Source organism: Symphalangus syndactylus, chromosome 24 (genome assembly GCF_028878055.3).
Source record: "Symphalangus syndactylus isolate Jambi chromosome 24, NHGRI_mSymSyn1-v2.1_pri, whole genome shotgun sequence".
Classification (NCBI taxonomy): Eukaryota; Metazoa; Chordata; class Mammalia; order Primates; family Hylobatidae; genus Symphalangus; species Symphalangus syndactylus.
This window is the reverse complement of record NC_072446.2, coordinates 43,865,170-43,892,924: the sequence shown is the minus strand read 5'-3', so window position 1 is coordinate 43,892,924 and position 27,755 is coordinate 43,865,170. Positions and strand designations below refer to the sequence as shown.

At 42.5% G+C, this 27,755-nt stretch overlaps 1 protein-coding gene across 1 annotated transcript in view; it reads right to left on the bottom strand.

Annotated features, from left to right (window-relative positions):
- Positions 1–27,755, bottom strand: part of TMC2 (transmembrane channel like 2) — a 114,318-nt gene that overhangs the window by 8,481 nt on the left and 78,082 nt on the right. Inside the window, exons 12-17 of the mRNA XM_055264951.2 lie at positions 23,192–23,371; positions 21,500–21,649; positions 20,515–20,643; positions 17,619–17,686; positions 16,510–16,749; positions 9,425–9,550 (exon numbers count right to left, since the gene is read on the bottom strand). Of these exons, the coding sequence (XP_055120926.1) occupies positions 9,425–9,550; positions 16,510–16,749; positions 17,619–17,686; positions 20,515–20,643; positions 21,500–21,649; positions 23,192–23,371 (893 nt within the window). The remainder of the gene's footprint in view (positions 1–9,424; positions 9,551–16,509; positions 16,750–17,618; positions 17,687–20,514; positions 20,644–21,499; positions 21,650–23,191; positions 23,372–27,755) is intronic.

The window sequence follows — 27,755 nt, the reverse complement described above, 5'->3', positions numbered from 1 at the left end:
GTTCCAGATATGTAAGAAAAATCTCTGTCCAGTCAGTAGGTGACTACTAAGCTAACTGAGCACAGACTTTAGTGGCCACACACAACAAAGAAAACGGACTTTACATAATTAGTTCAGAAAAGTTATTAAACAAGGATAACAGCAACAATCATAACAACAAACAGCAACAACAACAAACCCATGGAAGGGAGGCGAACTTGATTTCCGTGGCTGCCATATAATACTATTTAAGATACCCAGTTTTCAACAAAAAATAGTAAGACATGCATGGGTGCAGTGGGTCACACCTGTAATCCCAGCACTTTGGGAGGCTGAGGCGGGTGAATCACAAAGTCAGGAGTTTGAGATCAGCCTGGCCAACATGGTGAAACCCCATCTGTACTAAAAATGCAAAAAATTAGCTGGGCGTAGTGACGGGCGCCTGTAATCCCAGCTACTCGGGAGGCTGGGGCAGGAGAATTGCTTGAGCCTGGGAGGCGGACAATGCAGTGAGCCGAGATCTCGCCACTGCATTCCAGCCTGGGCAACAGAGCGAGACTCTGTTAAAAAAAAAAAAAACCTAGTAAGACATACGAAGAAAGAAGAAAGTCTGGCCCATACACAGGGGGAAAAGTAGTCAATAGAAACCATTTCTGAGGAAACCTTCATGCTGTATGTAAGAGACAAAGACTTTAAATCAGTTATGTTAAATATGATCAAAATATGATCAAAGAACTATAGAAAACCATTTCTAAAGGACTGAAAGTATCAAAATGATGTCTCATCAAATAAAGAATATTAGCAAAAAGAAATAAATAAAATAACCAAATAGAAATTCTGGAGTTGAAATCTACAATAACTGAAACAATAAATTTCCTGGAGGTGCTCAACATATCTGAGTTGACAGAAGAAAGAACCAGCCTGGCCAACATAGTGAAACCCATCTCTACTAAAAATACAAAAATTAGCCAGGTGTGGTGGTGCATGCCTGTAATCCCAGCTACTTGACAGGCTGAGGAAGGAGAATCGCTGGAACCTGGGAAGTGGAGGCTGCAATGAGCCAAGATCACGCCACTGCACTCTAGCCTGGGTGACAGAGTGAGACACCATCTTGAAAAAAAAAAAAAAAAAAAGGAATCAATGAACTTGAAAATAGATCAATTGAGATTATCCAGTCTGAGGAACAGAAAGAAAAAAGAATGAGGTAAAATAACACAGCCTATGGGATAACATCAAATGTATCAACACATGCTTAATGGGAATCTGAGGAGGAGAGGAAAGACAGAAAGGGTCAGAAAGAATATTTGAATAAATAATGGCTATTTTTAATCAGATTTCATCCCCAAATATGATGAAAAAATATTAACTCACACAGGAAACTCAACAAATTCCATGCAGGATAAACTCAGAGATCTGTTCCTAGACATATCATAGCAAATTGAAAAAAACAGCCATAGTCAAAGAGAGAATCCGGAAAGAGAGAAACAAATAATCATATACAAGAAAGCCTCAGAAAGATTAACAGTCAATTGTTTTTTCATGTAAACCATGGAGGCCAAATGGCAGTGGGATGACATATTTGAAAGATTGAAAGAGAAAGACTATCAACCAAAAATTCTAAATCCAGCAAAACTGTTCTTCAAGAATGAAGGAGAAATTAAGTCATTCCCAGATAAAAACCATGAGAAGTAATCACTAGCAGACCTACTCTGTAAGAAATGCTAGACGGAGCTCATTAGGTTAAAATGAAAGGACACTGCACAATAACTTGAAACTACATGAAGAAATAAAGAGCACTGGTAAAGATAACTACATGGGTTAATATAAAAGCTAGTATCAACATAGTCTTTGTAGCTCTTTTTTCTTCTGTCTTACTTAGTTGGCATAAAATGTATAAGATATAATTTGTATGGCAGAAACAACCTGAAGGAGAGAGGAGGGAATGGAGTTGTATAGGGACAAGGTTTTTGTATGCTATTATAATTAAGTTGGTATTAATCCAAAGTAGTTTGTTGTAAGATATTAATTGTAATCTCCAGGGCAATCACTAAGAAAATAACTAAAACAAAATATAGTAAAAGAAATGACAAGGGAACTAAAATGATATACTAAAATATTTAACCCAAAAGAAGGCAGTAATAGAGGAATAAAATAACAAAAATACATAAGACATATAGAAAACAGCAGACATAAATGCTAACTTATTGGTAATTAAATGTAAATGAATCAAACACTCCATATAAAAAGCACAGATTGACAGAATGGATAAACACTATGCTTCAGCTATATGCTGTTCCAAAGAAGCACACTATATTTTATTTCATTTATTTATTTACAGAGAAGTTCTCACTCTGTCACCCAGGCTGGAATGCAGTGGCACAAACATGGTTCACTGCAGCCTCAACCTTTTCGGTTCAAGCAATCCTCCACCTTGGTCACCTCCCAGGTAGCTGGAACTACAGGCATGTGCCACCACACTCAGTTAATTTTTAAAGTTTTTGTAGAGATAGGTCTTGCCATGTTGTCCAGGCTGGTATCAAACTCCTGGGCTCAAGCAATCTTCCTGCCTCAGCCTCCCAAAGTGCTGGTATTACAGGCATGAACCACCACACCCAGCCTAAAAAGGCACACTTCAGATTTTTAAGGTAAAAGTAGATTGAACGTAAAAGGATGGGAAACATATTAAGACAGAAATTGTTAGAGACAAATAGGATTATTTTGTAATTGTAAAAGGGTCATTTCATCAAGAAAATGTAATAAGTAAAAACATATATGCACCTAACAACACAGCCTTAAAACATACGAAGCAAAAACAGAATTTAAGGGAGAGATAATGGACAATCCAATAATAATAGTTGGAAATTCAGTGCTTTACTTTCAGTAATAGAAACAATTAGAAGGTCAACAAGAAAATAGTAGACTTGAACAACTCTAAAAGTTCTATCCAATGCAATCAACTCCTTTTCCTGAGCCTTGAATTTATCAAGGCTCAAGTTCAAGATTTATTGTCTTCTACAATCCTAATCCCTTCTTCTTCTAAATACTTTTTGGACTTATTATTTGTCATTGTTTTTAAGTCTTACTGATTACGTGTTTTAAATTCAGTCTCAAAGCATATTTGAAAGTGGTACCTTATTGTCTGCATTAGGGATCAGCAAACTTTTTCTGCAGAGGGCCAGGCAATAAATATTTTAGTCTTTCTAGACAATACATTCCTTATCACAACAAGTAAATTCTGTCTTTTTCTGTGAAAAACAGTCATAGATAATAAATAAATGAATGAGCATGAACGTGTTCCACTAAAACTTTATTTAACAAAATCAAGTGTGGTCTGGATTTAGCTTGTGGACTACAGTTTGATGACCCCTGGTCTACACCAAAGGAAAAAGATTCTGGCTTAGATAGCCATTATACAGGCTGTTTACTGCACAAAAGGCACCTGACTAAGGGGTTGACTGTTGGCTGAAATCTATCCATATTCTGTTTGTCAAATGTGCCCCTCGGCATGGGCCTACCTGTGTCTGAAGGACTGGACACCTTTAAAAAATTTGCACAAGGTACTATATGGGCTAGTGGTGGCCCTAAATTCACCACCACCTTTTGAAGTCACTTTCTTTTTTTTTTACTTCTGTAAGAAATCAATAATTAGGAAAGTTACTCCACTTTCCTAATTATTGATTTCTTATACCTATGTTACAATGACTTACATTCCCTGGTTGTTTTCTTCCTTATTTCATGAATATACTTATCTCAACCCTCCAAAAAAGCAGCACTGTGCTTAACTGAAAACATTAAAAGCACTCCCCACCCTGTAAATGCAGGAAAAATACAAAAATATATTTTATCACCAAATATTAATTAACTTGTTTTTCCCATGGAAGGTACTAATTAATCGTACAGAGAAAAAAAGAGATCTAAGAATTAAATAAAATATAACATTTTCATTGTTTTTTTTTTTTTTTTTTTTTTTGAGACGGAGTCTTGCTCTCTCCCCCAGGCTGGAGTGCAGTGGCGCGATCTCGGCTCACTGCAAGCTCCGCCTCCCGGGTTCACGCCATTCTCCTGCCTCAGCCTCCTGAGTAGCTGGGAATACAGGCACCCGCCACCGCACCCGGCTAATTTTTTGTATTTTTTTAGTAGAGACGGGGTTTCACCGTGTTAGCCAGGATGGTCTCGATCTCCTGACCTTGTGGTCCGCCCGCCTCGGCCTCCCAAAGTGCTGGGATTACAGGCTTGAGCCACCACGCCCGGCCATTTTCATTGTTTACAAATGAGAAAATGACCTGGAAGATTCAAGAACTCTGGTTGAGTAAATATGATAAACAATACACTCATAGGGTGACTGTATTAGCCTGTTTTCTTTTTTTTGAGACAGAGTCTCACTCTGTTGCCCAGGCTGGAGTACAGTGACCCGATCTCGGCTCACTGCAAGCTCCGCCTCCCGGGTTCACGCCGTTCTCCTGCCTCAGCCTACCGAGTAGCTGGGACTACAGCACCCACCACCATACCCAGCTAATTTTTTGTATTTTTAGTAAAGACGGGGTTTCACCTTGTTAGCCAGGATGGTCTCGATCTCCTGACCTCATGATCTGCCCCCCTCGGCCTCCCAAAGTGCTGGGATTACAGGCATGAGCCACCGCGCCCTGCCTTATTAGCCTGTTTTCATATTGCTATAAGGAACTACCCAAGACTCGGTAATTTATAAAGGAAAGAGATTTAATTGACTCACAGTTCAGCACGGCTGGGGAGGCCTCAGGAAACTTACAGGTGGAAGGTGAAGGGGAAGCAAGGCACCTTCTTCACAAAGTGGCGGGAAAGGAGAAGTGCCGAGCAAAGTGGGAACAGCCCCTTATAAAACCATCAGATCTTGTGAGAACTCACTCACTATCACAAGAATAGCATGGGGGAAACTGCCTCCATGAACCAAATACCTCCACCTGGTCCCTCCCTTGAAATGTGGGGATTATGGGGATTACAATTCAGGATGAAATGTGGATGGGGACACAAAGCCTAACTGTATCAATAACTGAATACAAAATTTATATATAGAAAATAAATAACATTTACATAGAAAAACAAAACCTAGTTAGAAAGTATGATGAAAGAGCTATCCTAATTTAGTATAAAACAACAAGATGAGGCCGGACGTGGTGGCTCACGCCTGTAATCCCAGCACTTTGGGAGGCCGAGGCAGGCAGATCATGAGGTCAGGAGATTGAGACCATCCTGGCTAACATGGTGAAACCACGTCTTTACTAAAAAATACAAAAACAATTAGCTGCGCGCAGTGGCGGGCACCTGTAGTCCCAGCTACTTGGGAGGCTGAGGTGGGAGAATGGCGTGAACCCAAGAGGCAGAGCTTGCAGTGAGCCGAGATTGCGCCACTCCAGCCTGGGCGACAGAGCGAGACTCCATCTCAAAAAAAAAAAAAACAAAAAACAAGATGAAATGCAGAGGAATACATTTAATAAGAAATGTGCATGAAATTTATGAAGAAAACTTAAAAATATTATTGAGAGACATATATGAACAAATGATAAGGAATACAGTATTCTTGGATTGGAAAACTTAACATAGGCGTGCCAATTCTTTCTGATTTTTTTTTTTTGAGACAGAGTCTCGCTTGCTTGTCTAGGCTGGAGTGCAGTGGCGTGGTCTTGGCTCACTGCAACCTCTTCCTCCTGGGTTCAAGTGATTCTCCTCCTGCCTCAGCCTCTCAAGTAGCTGGGATTACAGGCACACACCACCACAGCTGGCTTATTTTTGTATTTTTAGTAGAGACGGGGTTTCACCATGCTGGCCAGGCTGGTCTCAAACTCCTGACCTCAGGTGATCTGCCCGCCTCAGCCTCCAAAAGTGCTGGGATTACAGGTGTGAGCCACTATGCCCGGCCTTCTTTCTGAATTCTAACAAAAATGATCACAGATTTTTTTGTTGTTGTTTTGGTGCTAGGCAACCTGACCCTGTGGAAAATCAAATAAACAAAGAAAGCAAAGACTTCTTTTTCTGGTCTTGACTGAGGGACTTGTATTGGGTCTTGTATCTGGTCTTGACTGAGGGACTTATATTTTCAGAGAAAAACAACTGTAAATGATGAGCAAAATTTACAAAACTGTAGTTTAAGACATGGGAGAGTGACAAAACAGGCAGACTAAAGGGGCTTGATGCTTGAGAGAAGGGAAGCATGTGAGGTGAGCTCCACATTCCTCCAGGGTTTCTCCCTGAGAGTATTTTCCAATTTGTGACCCAGAAGCAGAGTCCAAGCAGAAAGTGGAAATCTTACAATGTGGAGAAGACGCAGGTCAGTGTTAATTACTGCCAGAGTCTTTGGGACTTGAGGGGCAGAATCCCAGAGAAGAACAAATTGCAGATAAATAAGCCAAACTCTGTGTACAAATTGCCCTCAAATGATTGACCAATTCTTCAACTGCTTCAGGAAGCCCAGAAGAAAATGACACCAGGGAGGCTGAAGAGCAGAGCAGAGATTTCACAGTGGCTGTAGCAGTCTACTGGAGAAAGAGAATAAGCAAAGTCTGCAGAATTGGGAAAAGAGAGAATGGGTTTCAAGCCCTGCCAAGGTGGAGGGTGGTGGAGGCCGAAAGAATGAGGGTCGTGATCAACTCAGTGTACCACTGGAGGCTATATGAGTAAACAGCAAACTGTTCTCATGAATACAGGATGTTGGCAAGCTGACAACTATGTCGGCACCCAGAAGGAATGCTGAGGGCAGTCACGCCCCAGGCACAGTGTTTCTTGTGATTAGGCACATCTGAGGCCTGTTAGCAGTGATGTGAACCCGTGATCAATCAAGCAGCTGACCAATCGTTACCTCCTACTCCCTGCTCTTTCTACCCAATAAATATGAAGGGCTGTAGAAGCTCAGAGCTGCAGAAGCTCAGGGCTGCCTTTGCTCACTAGAAGCGAGGAGTCCCCTGACCCGTTCTTTAAAACAAATCCTTTTTTCTTTGTCTTCATTTCTGTGTTGGTCCTCCTTCGTTAAGTCCCGTAGTAACTGTCACAGGAGGGAACTGGTAAACACTGTAGGCTTTCAGTTGAGACCCCTAAAAGACTGTGATCAGTAGTAAGGATCACATTGTAAGAGAAAGGTCAGTGTCTTGGAAATAGGGCAAAACTGAAATAAATCAGCCCTGAGAAAGCCCAAAGCTAGCAATGGCAAACTATTTTCCAAAGATGGCCACAATACTATGACTCCCATCTTACATGTGCTTCTAGAATCTTGTCATTGCCTTATCAAGAGATGAGTCTATATTTCTTTCTCTTGAACCTGGGTATCCCTTTGTGATTGCTTCAATGGAGTGTGGCAGGAGTAAGTAAAGATGCCATGTATATCCACTGCATTCTCTTGGGATGCTTGCTCCTGAAACTCAGCCACCATACTATGAGGAAGCCCAAGCACCTTGTGGGAAGGAAGTGAGGCCTCTAGTCCATAGCCCTTGTTGAGTTCCCAGCTGACAGCCAGTGCTAGCTGGCCAGTCATGTGAGTGACCATCTTGAAAGTGGACCCTCCAGCCTCCAGCTGAGCTGACCCAGATGATGTTGAGTAGAGAGGAAAAGAACGATTCCTGCTGAGTCATACCCAAATTGCAGATTCATTAATAAAATACTATTTTTCAGTTTTGGGGGTTGTTTCTTATGTAATAATAGATAGCTAAAACATCAAGCCTTGACAGGATTAAGTGATCTCCTAGTATTCCATTTGCCTTTCAGGAAAAAAACCCATCCCTTTGGGGAAAGATAACATTATTGATACCCTCTATAATTTTTCATCCACATGTCTGAAATCTAGTAAAAATTACATGCCATGATAAAAGTAGGGCTGATGATAAACGAGGAAAACAAATGACAACAAAAATACACCCAAGTGATTCAGATATTGGAATATCAGACTGGGATTTTAAAAATAATTATAACCACTATGTTCAAGAAAATAGAAAGCTGGAGAATTTCACCAGAGAGTTGGAATTTATAAATAACAGTCGAAAGGAAGTACAACCACTTTGGAGAGCAATTCTGTAAGATCTGAAAAGATTGAAGAAACACATGCTGATGACCCACAATTCTGCTTCTAGATGTCTACCTTAGAGCAACTCTCAGAATTGTGCAAGGAGATATATACAAAATGTTGGTTGGAGTGCAGTTTGCAATAGCCGAAAAGTGGAAACAGTCTTAACTATTCCTATGCAGAGGAATGGATAAACTGTGGCTTATTCATGAGATGGAACATGGTAGAGCCTTCAAATGTGTGCTCATGTGTCCACACGGATAAATCCAACAAAATGTTGATTGAGGAAAAGCATGTAGTGTGAGTCATTCATGAAAAGGTTTAAAACTCCGGAAACGGTAGCATATACACGTGATTAAAAAATACAAAATATGCACGGAAATAATTAAATCTAGTCTGAATAATAGTTACCTTTGGGGAGGGAGGAAGAAAGAAGGATTGGGTGGGGCTTGAAGTGCATCTGTAATGTTTTATTTCTATTACGAAGAAAGATAAACCTGAAGTAAATATTGCAAAATGTTAACATCTGTTGAATCTTGTGATAGTGTACATGGTTGTCTGTGCTCATTTGTATGCTGGGAATATTTAATAATGTTTTAAAAAGCATGCCAAAATATGTTTTTTTTAAACAAAGAAAAAATGCTAACATTTTTACTAGCACATTTTTTTTATGGTAGCAATTCCAATCCAAGACTCTGGCTTCCTGCTTTCCTTCCCTAGTTCCTTCCCTGAGCATTTACTGTTTGCCTGCTATGCTCTAGGCATTAGGCTGGCACTGGGGATACAGAGATTTTCAGACTTATTCTCTAGTGGTTGTTGGGGGGGGACAGTGATGAAGGAACCAGCCTGTTCCAGTGCATAATCTGCTCAATTGGGTAGTGCCGTGGGCCCAGCCAGGATCAGGCCGAATCGCCGTTCAGCTTCCTGAGAAGCTCAGAGCCCACAGGTCTTTGATATTTCTAGTGAGCATTTTAGTGGGAGTTGTTGCAGATACTGTCAGGGCTCACCCAAATTTTCAGTGTGCTCCAAAAGACTTGCACTTGCTGGTGCCTTCATCTCTGTTACCAGAAGCTTCCCTTCCATCTTGGACCCCTCACTCACACCCCTTGAAGCCATTTTCCCCATGAATGATGCTGGGAGCTGATCTATAAATGCCTCGGATCCTCTGCCTTAGGGAGGGATGAGTCTGAGGCACACTGCCTCCCAGAATTCTCACAGTGGTAACCCTGCATTTTCCTTTCCCTTCCTTGTCTCAAGTCCTCGCCCCCTCCCCAATAAAATACTTGCACTTGAATCCTCATCATGGAGTCTGCTTCTGGGGAGTGCAGACTAAGAAGGCAAGATGAAAAGGACCTGCCAAGGAAATTTCAAATTCAAGGAGAGGTTTCCATGGGGTGGAGCCATGGGTCCTGGCTAACTTACAACATCAGCAGGATGGCTGGGATGATCAGGCCTGGATTGGCGAGGAAAGCAAAGATCTTGCCCAGGAAGGTTGGGAAATCATTTTCAATGGTCTCTTGGAGGACATCGTACATTCTGTTTTTCCCACTGGAAAAAGGAGAGGACACATTATAACATGCTGCCAAGTGCCTGTGGCATTCACAACTGTGTCCATGCCCCCCAACCCAGGTCCAGGGCTGCTGCTTGCCACTGCTTTCCTGGAAGAACCAGAGCTCTGCTGCAAATGAACTGCAAGTAAAAAATTCCCCTTGAGGGGCTGCCATTCTGGCTAGGGTGACAGCTGGGTCGGCACACGGCTCACCAGCTTTCTATCCTAAGTAACTTACAACCTCTTAGCCTTCACTGGTCTTTTGTGTCTGACACCTTCCTCAGCCAGAAAAAAATGGTTTTTCTCATATATTCTAACTGGAGAAGTTGTCTGTGTTTGTAGATACCAGACCAATATGGAGCTTCCTTTGGGCCTGGAAACAGTTCTGCTGATGTGCTGGACAACCTGAGTATCTCTCAGAAATACCTAGAATTAACCTTCAGATTTTAAGTCTAGGAGATATTGGATCACCTAGGACAGGCTCCTGGACAGTTCACAACTGTAATTTTTATTTTCTTCAAATACCTAAGAACCACTATGCAAATTTACTTCTATAAATGCTGGCCCAGAGACTCCTGGATGCTGCTGGCTCTTGGTTGGTAATTTTGGTGCCAAGAAGTGGAATATGGGGTTTGAAACTCCTGGTTTAAATCCTTGCCACCCCATTTATCACTTGTGAGACACGTGGATAATTATTCTCTCTCTTTTTTTTTTTTTTTTTTTTTTTTTTAGATGGTCTCACTCTGTCACCCAGGCTGGAGTGCAGTGGCTCAATTTCAGCTCACTGCAACCTCCACCCCCGGGTTCAAGCAGTTCTCCTGCCTCAGCCTCTCAAGTAACTGGGATTACAGGTGAGCGCCACCACGCCCACCTAATTTTTTGTATTTTTAGTGGAGATGGTGTTTCACCATGTTGGCCAGGCTGCTCTCGAACTTCTGACCTCAAATGATGCGCCCACCTCAGCCTCCCAAAATGCTGGGATTACAGGTGTGAACCACTGTGCCCGGCCTGACAATTATTCTCTTTCTGCTTGTATTCATGTCATGCCCTGGTTCTCCCCACGAAAGCTGTGCTGTCTGATGTGGCTATTAAAAATAAAAATTAAGATGAAGTAAAATTTAAAATTCAGTTCCTTAGTTACACATTTCAAGTGCTCAATAGTCATATGATTAGTAGCTGCTATGTTAGAAATGCAGATGTGTAATGTTTTCATCATTATAGTAAGTTCTATTGGATGTTCAATATCTGCAGAAGTTCAATACTTTTGGGCAAGATATTGAAAATTTCTCTGCCCCAGTTTCCTCATCTGTATGATGTGGTACAATAATACTATAGTATAATATGGTATTTTAAGTATAATAATTGTATTTATCTCAGAAGATTGTTTAGAGGATATAGATGAGAATTGATATAAAACATTGAGTATGGTGCTGTTAAGTTATAAGTGCCCTTCAAAATTTTGCAGCTAAACATTTTCTGTGCAGAGTATAGATGAGGAGTTGACCGACAATGGCTCATGGACAAATTCAGCTTGTTACCTGTTTTCTTTTTCTTTCTTTTCTTTTCTTTTCTCTTTTTTTTTTTTTTTTTTTTTTTTTGAGACAGAGTCTCTCTCTGTCGCCCAGGCTGGAGTGCAGTGGTGCAATCTCGGCTCACTGCAACTTCTGCCTCTGGGTTTCAAGCAATTCTCCTGTCTCAGCCTCCAGAGTTTACACACAATGCCTGGTGGATTACAGGCAGGCACCACTACGCCCAGCTAATTTTTGTATTTTTAGTAGAGACCGGATTTCGCCATGTTGGCCAGGCTGGTCTCGAACTCCTGACCTCAGGTGATCCACCTGCTGTGGCCTCCCAAAGTACTGGGATTACAGGTGTGAGCCACTGTGCCTAGCCTGTTACCTGTTTTCATATGGTCTGTGAGCTAAGAATCATTTTTACATTTTTAAGTAGTTGAAAGCTAATCAAAACAGGAATACTATTTTGTGACATGTAAAAATTGAAGTATAAAATTAAAATTTTGGTGTCTGTAAATAAAGTTTTATTGGAACACAGCCATGCTCATTCATCTTTTGTGCTATAATGACAGGGAAGAGCATTTGTGTCAGAGACCATTTGTGGCCATCTCATTGCTTACGACTGTTGCCCAGCACACCACAAATTGCAATGATGCAGTTATAACATGATGGCATTTCAAGTGCCAGGCACATCACTGTATCACAATGTTTAATTTATTATTATTATTATTATTTTTTATTTCCAGTGCATACCCACCATGTACAAAGAGAAAAGTTAAGTTTACATGTTAAGCTTTTATGTGACAGTTGAATGTAGATTATTTTGTCGTTGAATTAGATGGTGTATCAGATTCCAGTGCCTGCTGTTTGTCATGCTGGTGGCTTAACACAATAAGAATTTAATATCTTACAGTTCTGGAGGTGAGAAGTCTGAAAGGGTTTCACTGGGTTGAAACTAACCTGGGGCAGGCATAGGATAACAGTTATAAACATTCCAATACCAAAAAGGAGAAAATGGAAGGAAGAAAGAATCACCAACCTCAAGCAATTTTGAAATCCAATCAGCCAAGCTCCATTAGGGGTTTTATTTTTTTATTTTTTATTTTTTGAGACAGAGTCTTGCTCTGTTGCCCAGTCTGGAGTGCAGTGGCATGATTTTGGCTCACTGCAACCTCTGCCTCCTGGGTTCAAGTGATTCTCCTGCCTCAGCCTTGTGAGTAGCTGGAATTATAGGCACTTGCCACCACGCCAGGCTAGTTTTTGTATTTTTAGTAGAGATGGGGTTTCTCCATGTTCAAAACCAACAGCATAGAATCTTTAAATTTCTGCCTGCTTCTATGGTCATATCACCTTCTATTTTTCTGTAGTCAAATCTCCTCTGCTTCCTTTTTTTTGTTGTTGTTGTTGTTGAGATGGAGTCTCACCCTTTTGCCCAGTCTGGAGTGTAGTGGCATGATCTTGGCTCACTGCAACCTCCACCTCCTGGGTTCAAGCAATTCTCCTGCCTCAGCCTCCCAAGTAGCTGGGATTACAGGCACGCACCACCACACCTGGCTAATTTTTTGTATCTTTAGTAGAGACGGGGTTTCACCATGTTGGCCAGGCTGGTCTCGAACTCCTGACCTCGTGATCTGCCCGCCTCGGCCTCCCAAAATGGTGGGATTACAGGCATGAGCCACTGTGCCCAGCCTCCCTCCTTCTTGTAAGAACACTTGTGACTTAGGGCCCACCTGGCTAATCCATGATGATATCCCCATCTCAAGATTCTAGAAACTAGAAAATTAGTTATTTACTCTCAAAAATAAAATGGTGGGACAGGCGTAGGATAAAAGTTGTAAACACTCCATTACCAAAAGGGAGAAAATGGAAGGAAGAAAGGAATTACCAGTTCCAAGCAATTTTGAAATCCAATCAGCCAAGCTCCATTAAATTTTAAAGTCCTGAGAATAATCCTTTGGGCTCCAGACTCTGCCCTACTGTGCCCATAGCTTTGCCCTCTGGGTTCACAGTTCTGTCCATGGAAGAATCCTTCCTTTTTCTTGAAGGATAGCACGTTTCAGCTGAGTAAATTTTATGTCTATTTCCTGCCACAAAATTCTGAGAGGCCAATAGTCTGCCTTTATTCTGTCTTCCTTCCGTTTCTTTCAGTCCAAGTTGGTAATGTTTCTGCTGATATAATACTCTCAAAAACCTTGTGAGTTTTTCATGTATGTCATGAGAATTTACTCTGTTAAACAAGAGAGTTCCACATGATCTTTTCTGGATAATCCTATTTCTATTCCTGACTTCTGATGTGATGGCTGAGGAGATGCATTAGTCACATGATTAGTCAGAGTTTTCTGTGTGAATGATATTCAGATCTTTTGATCCTTCAGAAACACTAGTAAAAAGTTATCCAGACTCACTCTTGGCTTTCTTTTTACAGCACAGTCTCATGACAGTGAATCTAGTTTTAGCATATTTTGCAATCTAGATAAGGCTGAGAATTTCCAGAATCATCGAATCCTGGTACTTTCTTGTTTATCAGTTACTTACTCAACGTACCTCTTCCCTTGCACATTTTCTATAAGTAGCATGAAGAAACCAGGCTGTACCTTCAATACTTTGCTTGGGAATCTCTTAGCTAAATACCCAAGTTCTGTTCTGTTCTTCTCTTCTCTTCTCTTTTCTTTTCTTTTTCCTTTTTTGAAGCAGAGCCTTGCTATGTTACCCAGGCTGGAGTGCAGTGGTGCAATCATGGCTTATTGCAACTTCTACCTCCTGGGATCAAGCAATCCTCCCACCTCAGCCTCCCAAGTAGCTGGGACTACCGGCACGTACCACCATGCGTGGCTAGCCAAGTTCCTTTCTTATAAGTTCAGCTTTCCATACAACTGTAGGAGATGGTTCTTATCATAGTATAATTGTCCCTGCTGACCTCCTACCTAGTGACAGATGGGAAGCTGAGAAAAGGGATGCTGGCATTTGCACCCAGGGCCCAGCCCTCCAAACCTTGCTTAGGAAGAAGCCAACAGAGGCTTCTTCCATTCGGTTCTCCCTTCAGCCCGGCATCTCAGGCCATCTGCACTTTAGCACATTCCTTCTGTTCTAGACTGATCCCCTTCTTCTGTGTGAACACTGTTTTCCAGATCACACCCTGCTGGAACACTCCTGCTAACATCCCTGGGCTCCAACCATCACAGCTTTTATCTAGTTAAGTCCTTTATGAACTGAGAAGGACCAGATCAGCATTTCTCAAAGCGTGTTTGTGCAGGACATGAGTGACTTTATTTTACATGCTAATCTGCCTTGTAACTTCTAACTAACCCTGAGTCTGAGAGTGCCTCCCACATGTCTAGCAGATGTATTACTCTTTATGTAGGAACTCTTGTTCACTATAAGTTTCCTCCAAAACAACCCTTGATGCTGCTGCAGAAATCACAGGCTGTGATGTTCAAAGCCACCTACACATTCCTTCCAGAGCACGCATACTTTCCCCAAGATATAAGCCCTGGGCCTGGGGGATTGAGGTGTGGAGATCTACCTGTCTCACGGCTGCTTGCGACCATGCTTCTGTCTGTGTTACCCCTAATAAATCACCCAAAGCTGACAAACTGCATTTGTCTCTTTCCTCCTTTGGATTCTAGGCTCTTTGGGCATTTAGGGGCTGTTTTGCATATATGACCCTTTTATGGAACAGTGTTTCTCCTCATTGGTAGGCAGGGTTGGGACTAGAGTGAGGCGGTAAGGCCCTGAGTGCACAATTTAAGGAAGTAATGCACTCAGGGTTGCTCATGTGCAGTGTAGGGCGTCACTGACCTGCCTCACCCTATTTCCAGCCCTGGATGAGTGATCCATGCAGAAAGGGTTCTGTGGTCAATAAAGATGGAGACACTAGCTTACAAGTGTTACCTTATTGCATGATTCTTCAGAGCCTTTAACAAAGGAGTGTGCATCGAGCATTTCTCAGTGAGATAATGGCAGACAGAAGGGGCAGTATGTCCCAAACTGCTTTAACCACAGAACCTCTCTTTATGGAGCTGGCAGAGGGCTTTGTTTTCAGAAGGTCATGCATTTGGAAAGAGAACAGTAGATGCACATTATCTCTTGATCTACCTCCTTACATAACTATTTGTCCTTTTATACAATATCCAGTCTCCTAACCAGCTTGACTTATATCTTGAACCCCCAGGCCAATGCTCTAGAGAGCAGAGAGCTCAGTTGAGGTCTGTCAAGAGTCCACTGCAGCTGCTTCACATTTAAATGGTACGTGTAAGTGTATGGTAATTCATCCTCAGAATATCCACCATTACTTATCCTATGGTAAAGTAATCCCAGGTAGTAAGTTATCCATGTGTTAAAAGGGTAGAACTGTGCTGTCGAATATGGTAGCCATTAGCCATGTGTGGTTATTTTAATTGAAATTAAGAACGAAATCCTGTCATTTGCAGCAACATGGATGGAACAGGAAGTCATTACATTAAGTGAAATAAGCCAAGCACAGAAAGACAAATATTGCATTTCCTTACTCACATGTGGGAGCTAAAAAAGTGGATCTCATGGAGGTACAGAGTAGAATGACGTGACCAGAGGTTGGGAAGGATAGAGATGAGCGGGGATGAAGAATGGTTGTTTAACTGATACAAATATACAGTTAGATAGAGGGAAGAAGTCCCAGTGTTCCATAGCACAGCAGGGAGATGACAGTTAACAATAATTTATTGTATAATTTCAAAGTTCCCAAGACAAAGAAAAGATAAATGTTTAGGCCAGGCACGGTGGCTCACGCCTGTAATCCTAACACTTTGGGAGGCAGAGGCAAGTGGATTGTTTGAGGACAGGAGTTCAAGACCAGCTGGGCAACATGGCAAAACCCTGTCTCTACTAAAAATACAATAATTAGTTGGGCATTGTGGTGTGTGCCTGCAGTCCCAGCTACTCGGGAGGCGGAGGCATGAGAATCGCTTGAACCCGGGAGGCAGAGGTTGCAGTAAGCTGAGATGGCACCACTGCACTCCAGCCTGGGCAACAGAGTGAGACTCTGTCTAAAAAAAATAAAAAATAAATGTTTGATGTGATGGATATCCCAGTTACCCTGATTTGATCATTATACCTTGCATACATGTATCCAAATATCACATGTACCCCCAAATATGTACAAGTATCAGTTAAAAATTAATAAATAAATGAGAAAAATACATGAGAAATTAATTTTCCCAGTTCCTCATTTCAAGCACTCAACGGCCACAGGTGGCTGGTGGCTACTGAAATGAACAGCGCAGACACAGAACAACAGAACATTTCCATCCTGGCAGAAAACCCTCTTAAATGGCATCAGTGATTCACCCAAAGTTCCATGGCCTTTTACAGGCTGGCATGAAACCAGAACTGGAATTCTGGGCCAAGGCCCTCTGAGCAGACTGCCTCGGGAGGGGAGGTGCTCCCGTGCAACTGAGACTCTGCACCTGAACGGCCCGCAGTCAAAGGAGGGTGGGAGGCACATGATGGTGTAGGCCACCGGCAGGAGGCTGAGGAAGAGCACCAGCAGCAGGAGGCCCATGTAGAAGTTGTTGGATCGGGAGGCTTTGAACACGCGTTCATGGGGTACGTTGCTGCTCATCACCGCCCAGCACTGGAAGTACATGGAGGTCAGCAGGCGCAGCACATTAATGCCCACCAGGCCTGGAGCATAGAAGGAGCCCATCCTGGAATGGCAGAAACCAAACACCTGGTTGGCTGGACAGCAGGGAAGATGAGGGAAGGGTGATAGAAGGAAATGGGACGGATGGGTTAGGGGCATGAGGCTGAGCTGCTTTCCAGGCAAGTTCCCAGGTAAGGGGCCTCCCATTTAACCAGAATATTGATCATCAAGCCAGAACCATGTAGTCCTCAGGAGAGGGAGGCACTCCGAGCATTCCTGGCTTAAGCTCTGGCCAAGATTTTACCACTGACTCGCTCCCAGGCATCTAGCAAATTTTACGGTCTCCTGCCTGTTTCTCCTCGGTTTCCATAAAACAGCATTGCTGCTCAGAAGAGTATTTGAAGTCCTTCAATTAAGAGAATTGGACAGTGGCTTGCAGCGAGCCCTTGGCACCTTGAAAGTCTTTGGCTGAAGTTATGTACCTCCTTGAACTCCCTTTTCAGAAGAGGGTGTTCCATAGTTCATTTACCTTCCACCTTTTCTTCCTTCTTTTCTCCCTTCTTCCTTCTTTATTTTCCTTTCCTCCTCTTTTCCTCTTCTCTTCTTTACTCCTTCCTTTCCCCTTTTGTTTGTCTTTCTTCCTTCTTCCCTTTTTCTTCCCTTTTCTCCTTCTCTCCTGCCTTCCTTCCTTTTCCTTTTCTCCCCCACCACCCCCTCTCCCTTTCTCTCTACTTCTATGGTAGCACATGAGTGGGCCAGAAACTGTCTTGCTTCTCATCTAGTCCTGCTCTTGATTTTTCATGTGAAAGAAGGGAGTTCAGAGAGGCAAGATGACTTATCCAGCCTCTTCCAACTAGTTAAGTTGCAAAGTCTGGGATTCCAGTTTTTTGACTCCTTGGATGAGGCGATCACCAGATGAAATGGATAACTCACCAGATCATTCCTTGGTTGAAGATCAAACCCAGCACATTTCCACTAATATCAAACTCAGCATATGAAGGCTAGAGAGGGAGGGAAGGAGAGAGAGAGAAAAAAAAACAAAAACAAAAACAAGCACGTTTGGTGAATTCAGCCAAACCCTACTACCAACCAACTGGCCAAGCCAAGGCCGTTCCATCCCAAAGAGCCTGCTCTGGTAACTAGAGAAGAACCTTAGATTTAGCGTTCTATTTCTTTAATATGTTTTCAACTTTTATACAAAAAATTTGACATTCTCAAAGCTGAAACTTTAAAAATGCCTATTTCAGTAAACAAAAAAGTGAGAGTTTCCATCTTTCAGGACTTGCAGGCTGACAGTGTGTTTTTGGGAAGACCCTTGCCTCTAAGAGAACATTTTATCAACGTTTTAATCAGAAACATACCTTGAAATTATAATCAAGGAGAAATCTAATAAATAATGAAATGCAAATAATTAAATGAGGAGTCAAAAGAAAAGAAAGCTTAAAAACAAACAAAAACCAAATCATCCTTCTAACTCTTCTTTCTCCTTCTCTTCTTCCTCCAATCTGAGAGCACTTCATGGAAAGGAAAGCACCCAGCTTGGTTCATATTTTCAGCCTATCTGATTTTCAGTTTTCGTGATTTGTCCAATATTTGAAAGAACATAAAATCGGTGAGCACTGAGGATATGGGGGTCCTAATGAAGCATGCTAAAGCCCACATCCCAATTTGTCTTCCAGAAATGGAGATAAAGGGAAGGGAAATGAGAACACAAGAAGGAGAGATGAGAAGTTAGGAAAGAGACAAAGGAAGGGCCAGCATGCATGGATGGAAGGAGGAAACATGCATACATTAAATCCATGGGGTGAAGTCTTGGATATTTATTTATTGAGACGGAGTCTTGCTCTGTCGCCCAGGCTGGAGTGCAGTGGCACATTCTCAGCTCACTGCAACCTCTGCCTCTTGGTTCAAGTGATTCTCCTGCCTCAGCCTCCCAAGTAGCTGGGATTACAGGTGCACAACACCATGCCCAGCTAATTCTTGTATTTTTAGTAGAGATGGGGTTTCACCATGCTGGCCAGGATGGTCTTGAATTCCTGACCTCAGGTGATCCGCCCACCTCAGCCTCCCAAAGTGCCGGGACTACAATGTGAGCCACTGCACCCGCACCCAAAATTTAAATTTTAATATTTTAAAATGTTAAAAAAAACACATATCTACTGGGTTTCATGTCCTACTTAGACAAATCTTCCTCACTCCAAGATTCTAAGTTTGTGCATGCTTTCTTTTAGAAATTTATATTTTCATTTTTTTGATGTTTAAGACTTGGATGCACCTAAAATTAATCTAGATGAAATGAATGAGGGATATAGTCCCCCACATTTTTATATAATTTATATATATTTTAATGTAATCCTTTCCCCCCAGTGTGTTTGAAAGTCTCCCTTTATCATAAACTAAAGGCCCATATAGATAGTATCTATTTCTGGACTTTCTATTGTGTTCCATTTACATGTTGGTCCATTTTCTAGTACCAGTTTTAGTTATTATAGCTTTATCATATGTTTTAGTATTATGGTAAGTCTAGTTCCTTTTATTCTTCTTTTTATTTTTTCTTTCTTTATTTTTTGAGACAGGGCCTCACTCTTTTGCCCAGGCTGGAATGCAGTGGTGTGATCAAGGGATCAAGGGATCCTCCTGCCTTAGCCTCCTGAATAGCTGGGATTACAGGCATGCACCACCACACCCAGCTAATTTTTTATTTTTTGTACAGATGGGGTCTTGCTAAATTGCCCAGGCTGATCTTGAACTCCTGGACTCAAGCAATTCTCCTAATTTGGCCTCCCAAAGTGCTAGGATTACAGGTGTGAGCCACCATACCTGGCCTTATTCTTCTTTTTAAATATTTTTTCTGGATATTCTCACATGCTTATTTTTCAAATGAACTTTAGTATTATTTGGAAATCGTGGTGATCTTACAAACAAATTTAAGAACAATGACCTCTTAGTAATATTGTGTCTTTCTATCAAAGATGTCATCCTCTTTGAGCACAAAGTTCTTTCATCTTTGTTCTCAGACAAGATTATGAAGCTTTCCTGGCTGCCGAGGAGCTCAGTAGACTTGTTTAAAACTGAGACTGGTGACTGAAAGAAAAAAAAAATGTGACAGAAACCTGTACTGGGGCCCTTACCTGGGCCAGGCCAGGATGAGGGATACATAGGTCAACATCCTACGGAGCCTCTCACCAGAAGCTCAGGTAAGAGGTAGGTACCTTACATGCACACCAGTGACTGCAGGCTGGGCCAGTGAGGTGTTGTGGAAGAGACATGTACAGCACAGGTGCCTGAGCCAGAGGTTCTGCCAGAGCAAAGAAGGCCACTACAGAGAGGAAATGACACACATTTACCAGGTAGGTGGGGAAGAGGGCTATAAGGGAATACAAGTCAAAGGAGGTTTCTCAAAGCATCATCCAGAAGACAGGACCAATGGTTATTGTGTTCTTGGTGTGTTCCAGGACTTCCTGAAATATTCGCCTCCACTGTCAGATTTTAGCTCCCATAGTGAGGGTTGAGGCTGCTCAGGTGCAGTTCCCTATCAACCATCGGCTCAGTACTGGAGTGTGTGGTCCACTTTCCCCTAGGCCAAATGCCTCCATTTCCTAGAATAGAAGGTCACATTTTTCATTACATTGGGAAAAAGCAGTTTCCCCTATGAAAGCAAATAGGATCCTTAAAGGAAATACAAATTAAACACTTTACTACTCCACAGAGCAGAGACCGTCATTAAGCCTCCAAAGAAATGAAATGCCCAAGAATGCATCTGGCTATAAGTATCAAAGAGGATAGTTGAAATTCCTTTGTGCAGAATATCCATGAAGTGGTGACCTACAAATCCAGCCTCCAAGTCCCAGCACCAGCAGTAGTTCATGAACCGCACAAAACAAGCCCGTAGGAAGTCCCCCAGCAGGATGGTGATGTACGTTACCAGCATGTCGGACACCGTCAGCCTCATGAATTCCTGCAGAGGAACACAGGAAGAGGGGGTGGTTGGAGACCTTGCCCACTTCTCCCACCCTCCCTGAGAGTTTGTTGAGAGTCTAATAAACTCTCTCCCACCCACCTGACTTTGTCTCTGTGACCCTCTGATTCTTTGTGTGTGAAGAGAGGCGACCCCTGGCTCTGGAAAATGCTTAATTTAGGTTCCAGCTCCACATTACCAATTGTATGGCTTTGGAATAATCTCTGAACCTCTTGAAGCTGATATTGATATCAATCTCAAAAGGCTATTGTGAAACTTAGTAATTATGTATGCAAATGCAAATTGCCTGTTAAATTGGCTATGCCCAAGGCATCGTAGTCATCATCACTAGGACCCAAAGGCCTTGCTTCCCCACTTATTCTGAAGTGCCAGCTGCCCCCACTAAGACTAAATGTGACCATCAGTCACTGGAGACAATGCCTAGCTTTTTTCACCTCCTGCTAGTCAGATTTTTCTTTTTCTTTTTCTTTTCTTTTTTTCATATATAGAGAAAATAAAACAGGTTTTGCACAGAGGCACATAGAAGAAGGACGAAAAACTAAGGACAAAGCTTTCTCTGCATTTGTAGAATAGACATAATTTACTGTTTTTTTGGAAAAATTGAAAATATCTACCAGACACCAATCACAACCTTTGAGACACAAAAGAGATTTGGAGTTCCCAGGGGGCACAGGATCTGCTTTGGTCATTTTATTTCCTCCAAGATGATTATGAAATGTTTGCTGGATGAACAGCTGGTAAGTTTTCAGGGTAATTCCTCAAATGGAAACATCAAGGAGGGAATAACAAAGAACTGAGAACAGGGGTCACCTTTTCAGAGAGCGTAACTACTCACAATGCCCACAGCTGTCTCCCAGCAAGAACCCCGGGGCACATCTGCAGGGTGCAGGGGTGGTCGGGGGACACTCTCATTCCAACCAGAAGAGTTGTAATAGTTAAACAGAGTCCAGTGAGTGATGTTCTTTATTGTCTCTTCCTTAGCAAGCTAGAACAGAAGATGGAGGTGTGGGGTAGGAACGAGCCAGGGATGGTCCAACTGTTTCCGTAAGAACAATGAAAGCTAGCAATGCCACAACCGTACCATCTAGCTTCTGCTCTCCCCTGGACAGAGTCCTTCTGAAACTCCCTTCTCAGGCTTTCAATATGTAGAGGAGAGGCTGTAGTCCTTGGGTCTTTCCCATGAAGTTATCTTCTACGCTAAGTCAGCATTCATCTGTCTGTCTCCATCCATCCACTTGTCTGTTCATCCATCCATCCATCCATCCATCCATCCATCCATCCATCCATCCATCCAAGCATTGAGCCATCCATTCATGCATCTATCCAGTCATTCATTATTCTCTTGAAAATAATTTATTCAGGGCTTCTTCTGTGCATATAAAGTAGTGGCAATACAGGAGTGACCAAGAGAGATGGAGCTTCGCTCAGAAAGATTAGAGTCTAGTAAATGACAGAGATGAACAGGCAATTACAGAACAGACCGATACGAGCTGTGGGACATTCTCTCTGGGAGAAAGAGCATCCACATCACACAATGGGGGCCACAAAAGACTTCCTGGAGGCAGTGACAGCTGGGCCAAAACCTCAAGGAGGATTAGTCAACTAATCAAACATGAGGAGAGGAGTGGAGAGAGGGGCAAGAGAGAATTTTGCCCTATGGCAGAAATGTGAGGCTCAGGAGGGTATAGCAGTCTCCTGGGTAGGAGGGAAGCCACAGATAGGGGGGAGGAGAGGTTAGGGCCAGATTCAGTCACTTCCTTGCTTAGAACAGTTTTCTGTTAGCATCAGGAAAAAGTTCCTACAGCTCAATAACAAGGAGGGAAGGGGTGGAGAAGAGGGGCATCAGCATCATCGGGCCCTCCCTTGCTCTAATTTTTTCACTCTTCTGATCCACTCCATTGTTCAGCCATCATCCAGTTCCCTGTTGACCCAGCTGTTCCCTCTGCCTTTTCCAATGTCTGCTAAGGTCCCCAGGGTGGGATGTGGAGCTCCTCCTGTGCGCTGCCATGCTGCCCTGGGCTTGCTCTTACTGAAGCACATCCCACAGCATGCTGTAATGAAGTCTGTCTCCCGGCCCAGAGTGTGAACACACTTGGGACAGGACTGTGTCTTCCTGTTTGCTCTACCCCAGGGCCTGCCATTGTGGGTGCTCCATAATTGTGTGGTGAGCATTGATGAATGGTTAAGTCATGACATAGCATCTTAGAGGACAATTACTTGGCTGTTAATCATTTATGGCAGCTCTGAAACAGTGTGGAAAAGGCTGAAGATAAAATATTAAGGTATCAAATGACATGTATGTGATGTGAAAAAAGACAAACAGAGAAAAACACAGTAAAAAACTATAGGAAAAGGTTAACAATGGTCATCTTTGGGTCATAGATTCTGAGGAGTTTTTTTTTAATTTTATTTTTCTGAATTTACATTTATTTAATTAATACGAATTATATATAATGAAATTATTATATTAAAAAAATACTATGGGCACCAGAAATTGCAGTGGGGTGGAGGGTGTTGTGGTTTTTACCTTGAGGTGGACATCATCCATCAGGGCCAAGAGAAACGTGTAGAGGTTCCCCAGGAAGAGTGCAAAGATGCGTCCCAGCTGCCACTTCAGTCCAGTGCGTGGGTGGTAATTCTCCAGGGCGGCGATGGTTTCAAACAGAGGGGGACAAAACATTCCAAGCAGGGACATCACAATCTCTACCTGAGGAATCAGGAAAGCCTAGGTCGTGTCATCAACATTATACTTGTTTGGCCGCCATCCCTGCACTCCCATGGCCATCCATCTCCACTTCTCTGCTGCCCCTTCCGCTGCCCCTGGAGATGCCCTGGGGTCTATACAGCTTGCTGCATGACCCTGGCAAAGGCATCAACATGCCCCGAGCACTTGGCCTGTGCTTGCATATCATAATTGCTGCGTGACCAGATGCTATAATGGTTGTTGTTACTAGTATTGATGAAAATAGCACTTTCTGGCCAGGTGCAGTGGCTCACGCCTGTAATCCCAGCACTTTGGCAGGCCGAGGCAGGCAGATCATGAGGTCAGGAGATAGCCAGGAGATCCTGGCTAATGTGGTGAAACCCTGTCTCTACAAAAAATACAAAAAATTAGCTGGATGTGGTGGCACACACCTGTAATCCCAGCTACTTGGGAGGCTGAGGCAGGAGAATTGCTTGAACCCGGGAGGTGGAGGTTACAGTGAGGCGAGATCGCACCACTGCACTCCAGCCTGGGTGACAGAGCAAGACTCCATCTCAAAAAAACAAAAACAAAAAACAAAAACGAACAAAATCAACTGCTCACCCAGTGGAAAGTAAATCCCTAAACTGTTGACCAAACTGCAAGTTGGTCAACTCTTCTCGGCTGGTCCTGACTCTCCCACTCTCTCTCACACTGACCCTTGGCTTGGTTTCTCATCATCTCCATACCTGTCCATGTAGTTCTCACCTGGAGAGCCATCACTGCCCCATATCTACCACTGCCCTTCATTATATGTGTGTGTAATGTTCAGCCTAATTCGTGCCTTTGCCACAAAATTCCACTGCCTCTTCAGCTCTCGTGGGCAATTCCATCTGTAACCTAAAACATCTTATTTGATCACGGTATTCCTGCGTACTGTTGTTTGTGCTTTGGTTTATTCTTGTTGAGCCTTCATCCTAAGGAAACTGCAATCCCCTTAAGGGTAGAATTCATCTTGGGCATCTTTTGAGTCCTTCTCACAGCTTAGTGACCCAGTGAAGGCTTTGTGGAAGGGATGTTTCTCCCTTCTTACTCTATTCCTCAGTTCTCCCATCCTACAGAGGGGCCCCCAAAGTCCCTGTCTTTCCCATATCTTAAACCCATTTGGACCAGGTCAGGAGCTACATTGGGGCCTCTAATCCACTGTTGGGAGTGTCTGAGTTGATGTCCAGCTGCACTGATCCAGAGTGGGTTAGAGGTAAGCTTAGGCAATCAGGAATGAGGCCCCAAAGACAGACTCAGAGCCAGACAGGTACTGCATCCTAATCCTGACTCCATTGCTAATAAGCTGTGTGTCTTAAACTTTCTGGTCCTCAGATATTTATGTGAAAACTAGGACTAAGGATGCCTACACTGCCATAGTGCTATGAGGCATAAATAATGGGCATAGAGGTCTATTGTAGGTCTTCAGTTAATAGTTTTCTCCTTTGTCTTTCCTCCATCTCTCATTTATGAAGCACTTACTATGTGTGAGTCACTGTGCCAAATTCTAAAGATGCAACAAAGAATAAAAAGTCACACATGCTCTGCCCACAAGAACTTAAAGTAGATGTAAATAATTCCATAATAAGTTAATCATTACAAAAGTAAAAATGCTGCAAAGGGTAAATACTTTAAGTATATAATAGAAATAAGGATATAACATTTAAACTCATACCTGAAATTATTCAAGAGAGAGGAGAGTGTGTGAGAGAAGGCATCTCAGCAGAACAGAGGCCAATGTTGCTGCAGTTTAGTGAAAATGGGAAGAGTAAGAGTGACTAAAGGTACAATTGGGGGCTGGGTGCAGTGGGTCATGCCTGTAATCCCAGCACTTTGGGAGGCTAAGGCAGGTGGATCGCCTGGGTTCAGGAGTTTGAGACCAGCCTGGCCAACATGGCAAAACCTCGTCTCTACTAAAAATACAAAAATTAGCCAGGTGTGGTGGTGCATGCTTGCAGTCCCAGTTACTTGGGAGGCTGAGGTAAGAGAATCACTTGAACCCAGGAGGTGGAGGTTGTAGTGAACTGAAATCGGGCCACTGCACTCCAGCCTGGATGACAGAGCAAGACCTCATCTCAAGTAATAATAATAATAAATAAAAATAAAGGTACAACTGGGAGGGTAAGTCAGGGAAAGCCATTTAGGACTTTATCCTAAGAGAAAATGATGGTTTTCATGGTGAATGCATCTTCATACTAAAAATAATAACTTGGAGTTCTGGGAAGGTAACGATAGCCACAACATGATTTTTGAATCTCCCTGAATCCCCACGGAAAACTGGACAAAGCAATTAAATAATAAAATAAACACAGACAACAAAGCTAGGTGTCCTAATGAACCCTTAAATACAAGTGGCTACAATACAATACAAATTACCAACAGCCACAAGTTCCTACAGAGTTCATGTCTGGATGAGAGAAGGTCAAGAGAAACAGTGGGGTAGCCAATGAATCTGAGAACAGGAGATGTCAAAATGGCTAACAGGTACTCAATGAAAAGCATAGTGGAACAATCTGAAAACAGCAGCTGACACTGTGAGGAACTCCGCTCAGTCCGATAATAGGTGAGTGCAAGGCCATTCTTGGTTAATCTGGAGATGAGCTAAAACAGCCTGGGCCTCTTGAACTTTTGAAATTGATCAGTCAAGCTCCCTAACAGGACAGGGCACAACATGAAGGAGACTATTGTGAGAACAGAATTTAAATTGAGCAGACAGGGGGAATATAGAGAAAGGAATGGGAAGGTCTAGATAAAAAGTAGAAAAGGGATGAGAGGCAGGAGCTGTCATCCAGCAAGCCACCATATATTTTGAAGACTTCATAAAAACACTGGAAGAGAGAGCTCCGTTAAATTAGGAAAGTTACCCTGAACCATGCCTCACTAAAACTTCAGCAAAACTAACTTTATATAAAAATGAACAGTGGAACAGTTTTTTCTAGGTCAAATCCCATACAAAGTTATTTCAAGGAAAAGAGAACAAGAAGTAGGTTAAACTTTCAGATAATGAAAACGCACCAAAAAGTAAGTTGTATAAAACAGTTTTTTTTTTTTTTTTTGAGACAGAGTCTCGCTCTGTCGCCCAGGCTGGAGTGCAGTGGCGCGATCTCGGCTCACTGCAAGCTCCGCCTCCTGGGTTCACGCCATTCTCCTGCCTCAGCCTCTCCGAGTAGCTGGGACTACAGGCGCCCGCCACCACGCCCGGCTAATTTTTTGTATTTTTAGTAGAGATGGGGTTTCACCATGGTCTCGATCTCCTGACCTCGTGATCCGCCCGCCTCGGCCTCCCAACGTGCTGGGATTACAAGCGTGAGCCACCGCGCCCGGACATTTGTATAAAACAGTTAAAAAATTATAATGAGTATTCAAAAACAGAAAACTGAAAGATGTTAAGAAAATACAAGTCACAAAACAATATAAATAACAATTAGAAAAACCCAGTAAAAGGGTGACGGAATATTGCAAAAAAAAAAAAAAAAAAGAAATTAAGGGAAAACTATATTAAAATTGAAGAATACCTAAGAGAATCACAATTGAAAAACATAATGATAGTGACAAGAAAAAGATAAAAAGGGGGAGAATTTTAAAAATAAAAAATATATGAAGAAAGAAGTTAACAGGATTCAGGAGAAAACAAGATGTATTGAACAGAGACAAAGAAGATTCAACACAGGTATGATAGGAGGTCCTGAAGAAAACCCGAACAAGGGAATAGAACGAATTTTAAAAAACTAATAAATCTTCCCTTAAATGAGAAACAAGATTTGAATCTGCCTAACATTTTAAAAAACTCTGTGGTCTGGTATGGTGGCTCACACTTGTAATCCCAGCACTTTGGGAGGCTGAGGCGGGCAGATCATTTGAGGTCAGGAGTTTGAGACCAGCCTGGCCAACAGGGTGAAACCCTGTCTCTACTAAAAATACAAAAATTAGCCGGGCATGGCGATGCGTGCCTGTAATCCCAGCTACTCAGGAGGGTGAGACAGGAGAATTGTTTGAACCCAGGAGGTGGGGGTTGCAGTGAGCCAAGATCGTGCCAATGCACTCCAGCCTGGGTGACAGAGCGAGACCTCATCTCAAAATAAATAAATAAATAAATACACTGTGTATCTGAGAATATCAAGAATGACCAATACCAAGATGTATTCTTAAGTAAAGTTAATGGACTTTAAAGAAAAAGGAAAATAAATATTGGCATGTAGGTAAAAAGAGCAAGTGTATCATTTTGCCTTATTTTCTTGTATACCAGGTAACCTTTGACTTCTTTCTGGTCATTGACCTTTAATAATTATTTATGGAGTCCTTTGAGGCCTAGATATGTACATGCTGAATTAGAGAGGCTCTAAGCTTGGTTCTGCCAGGTACCTGG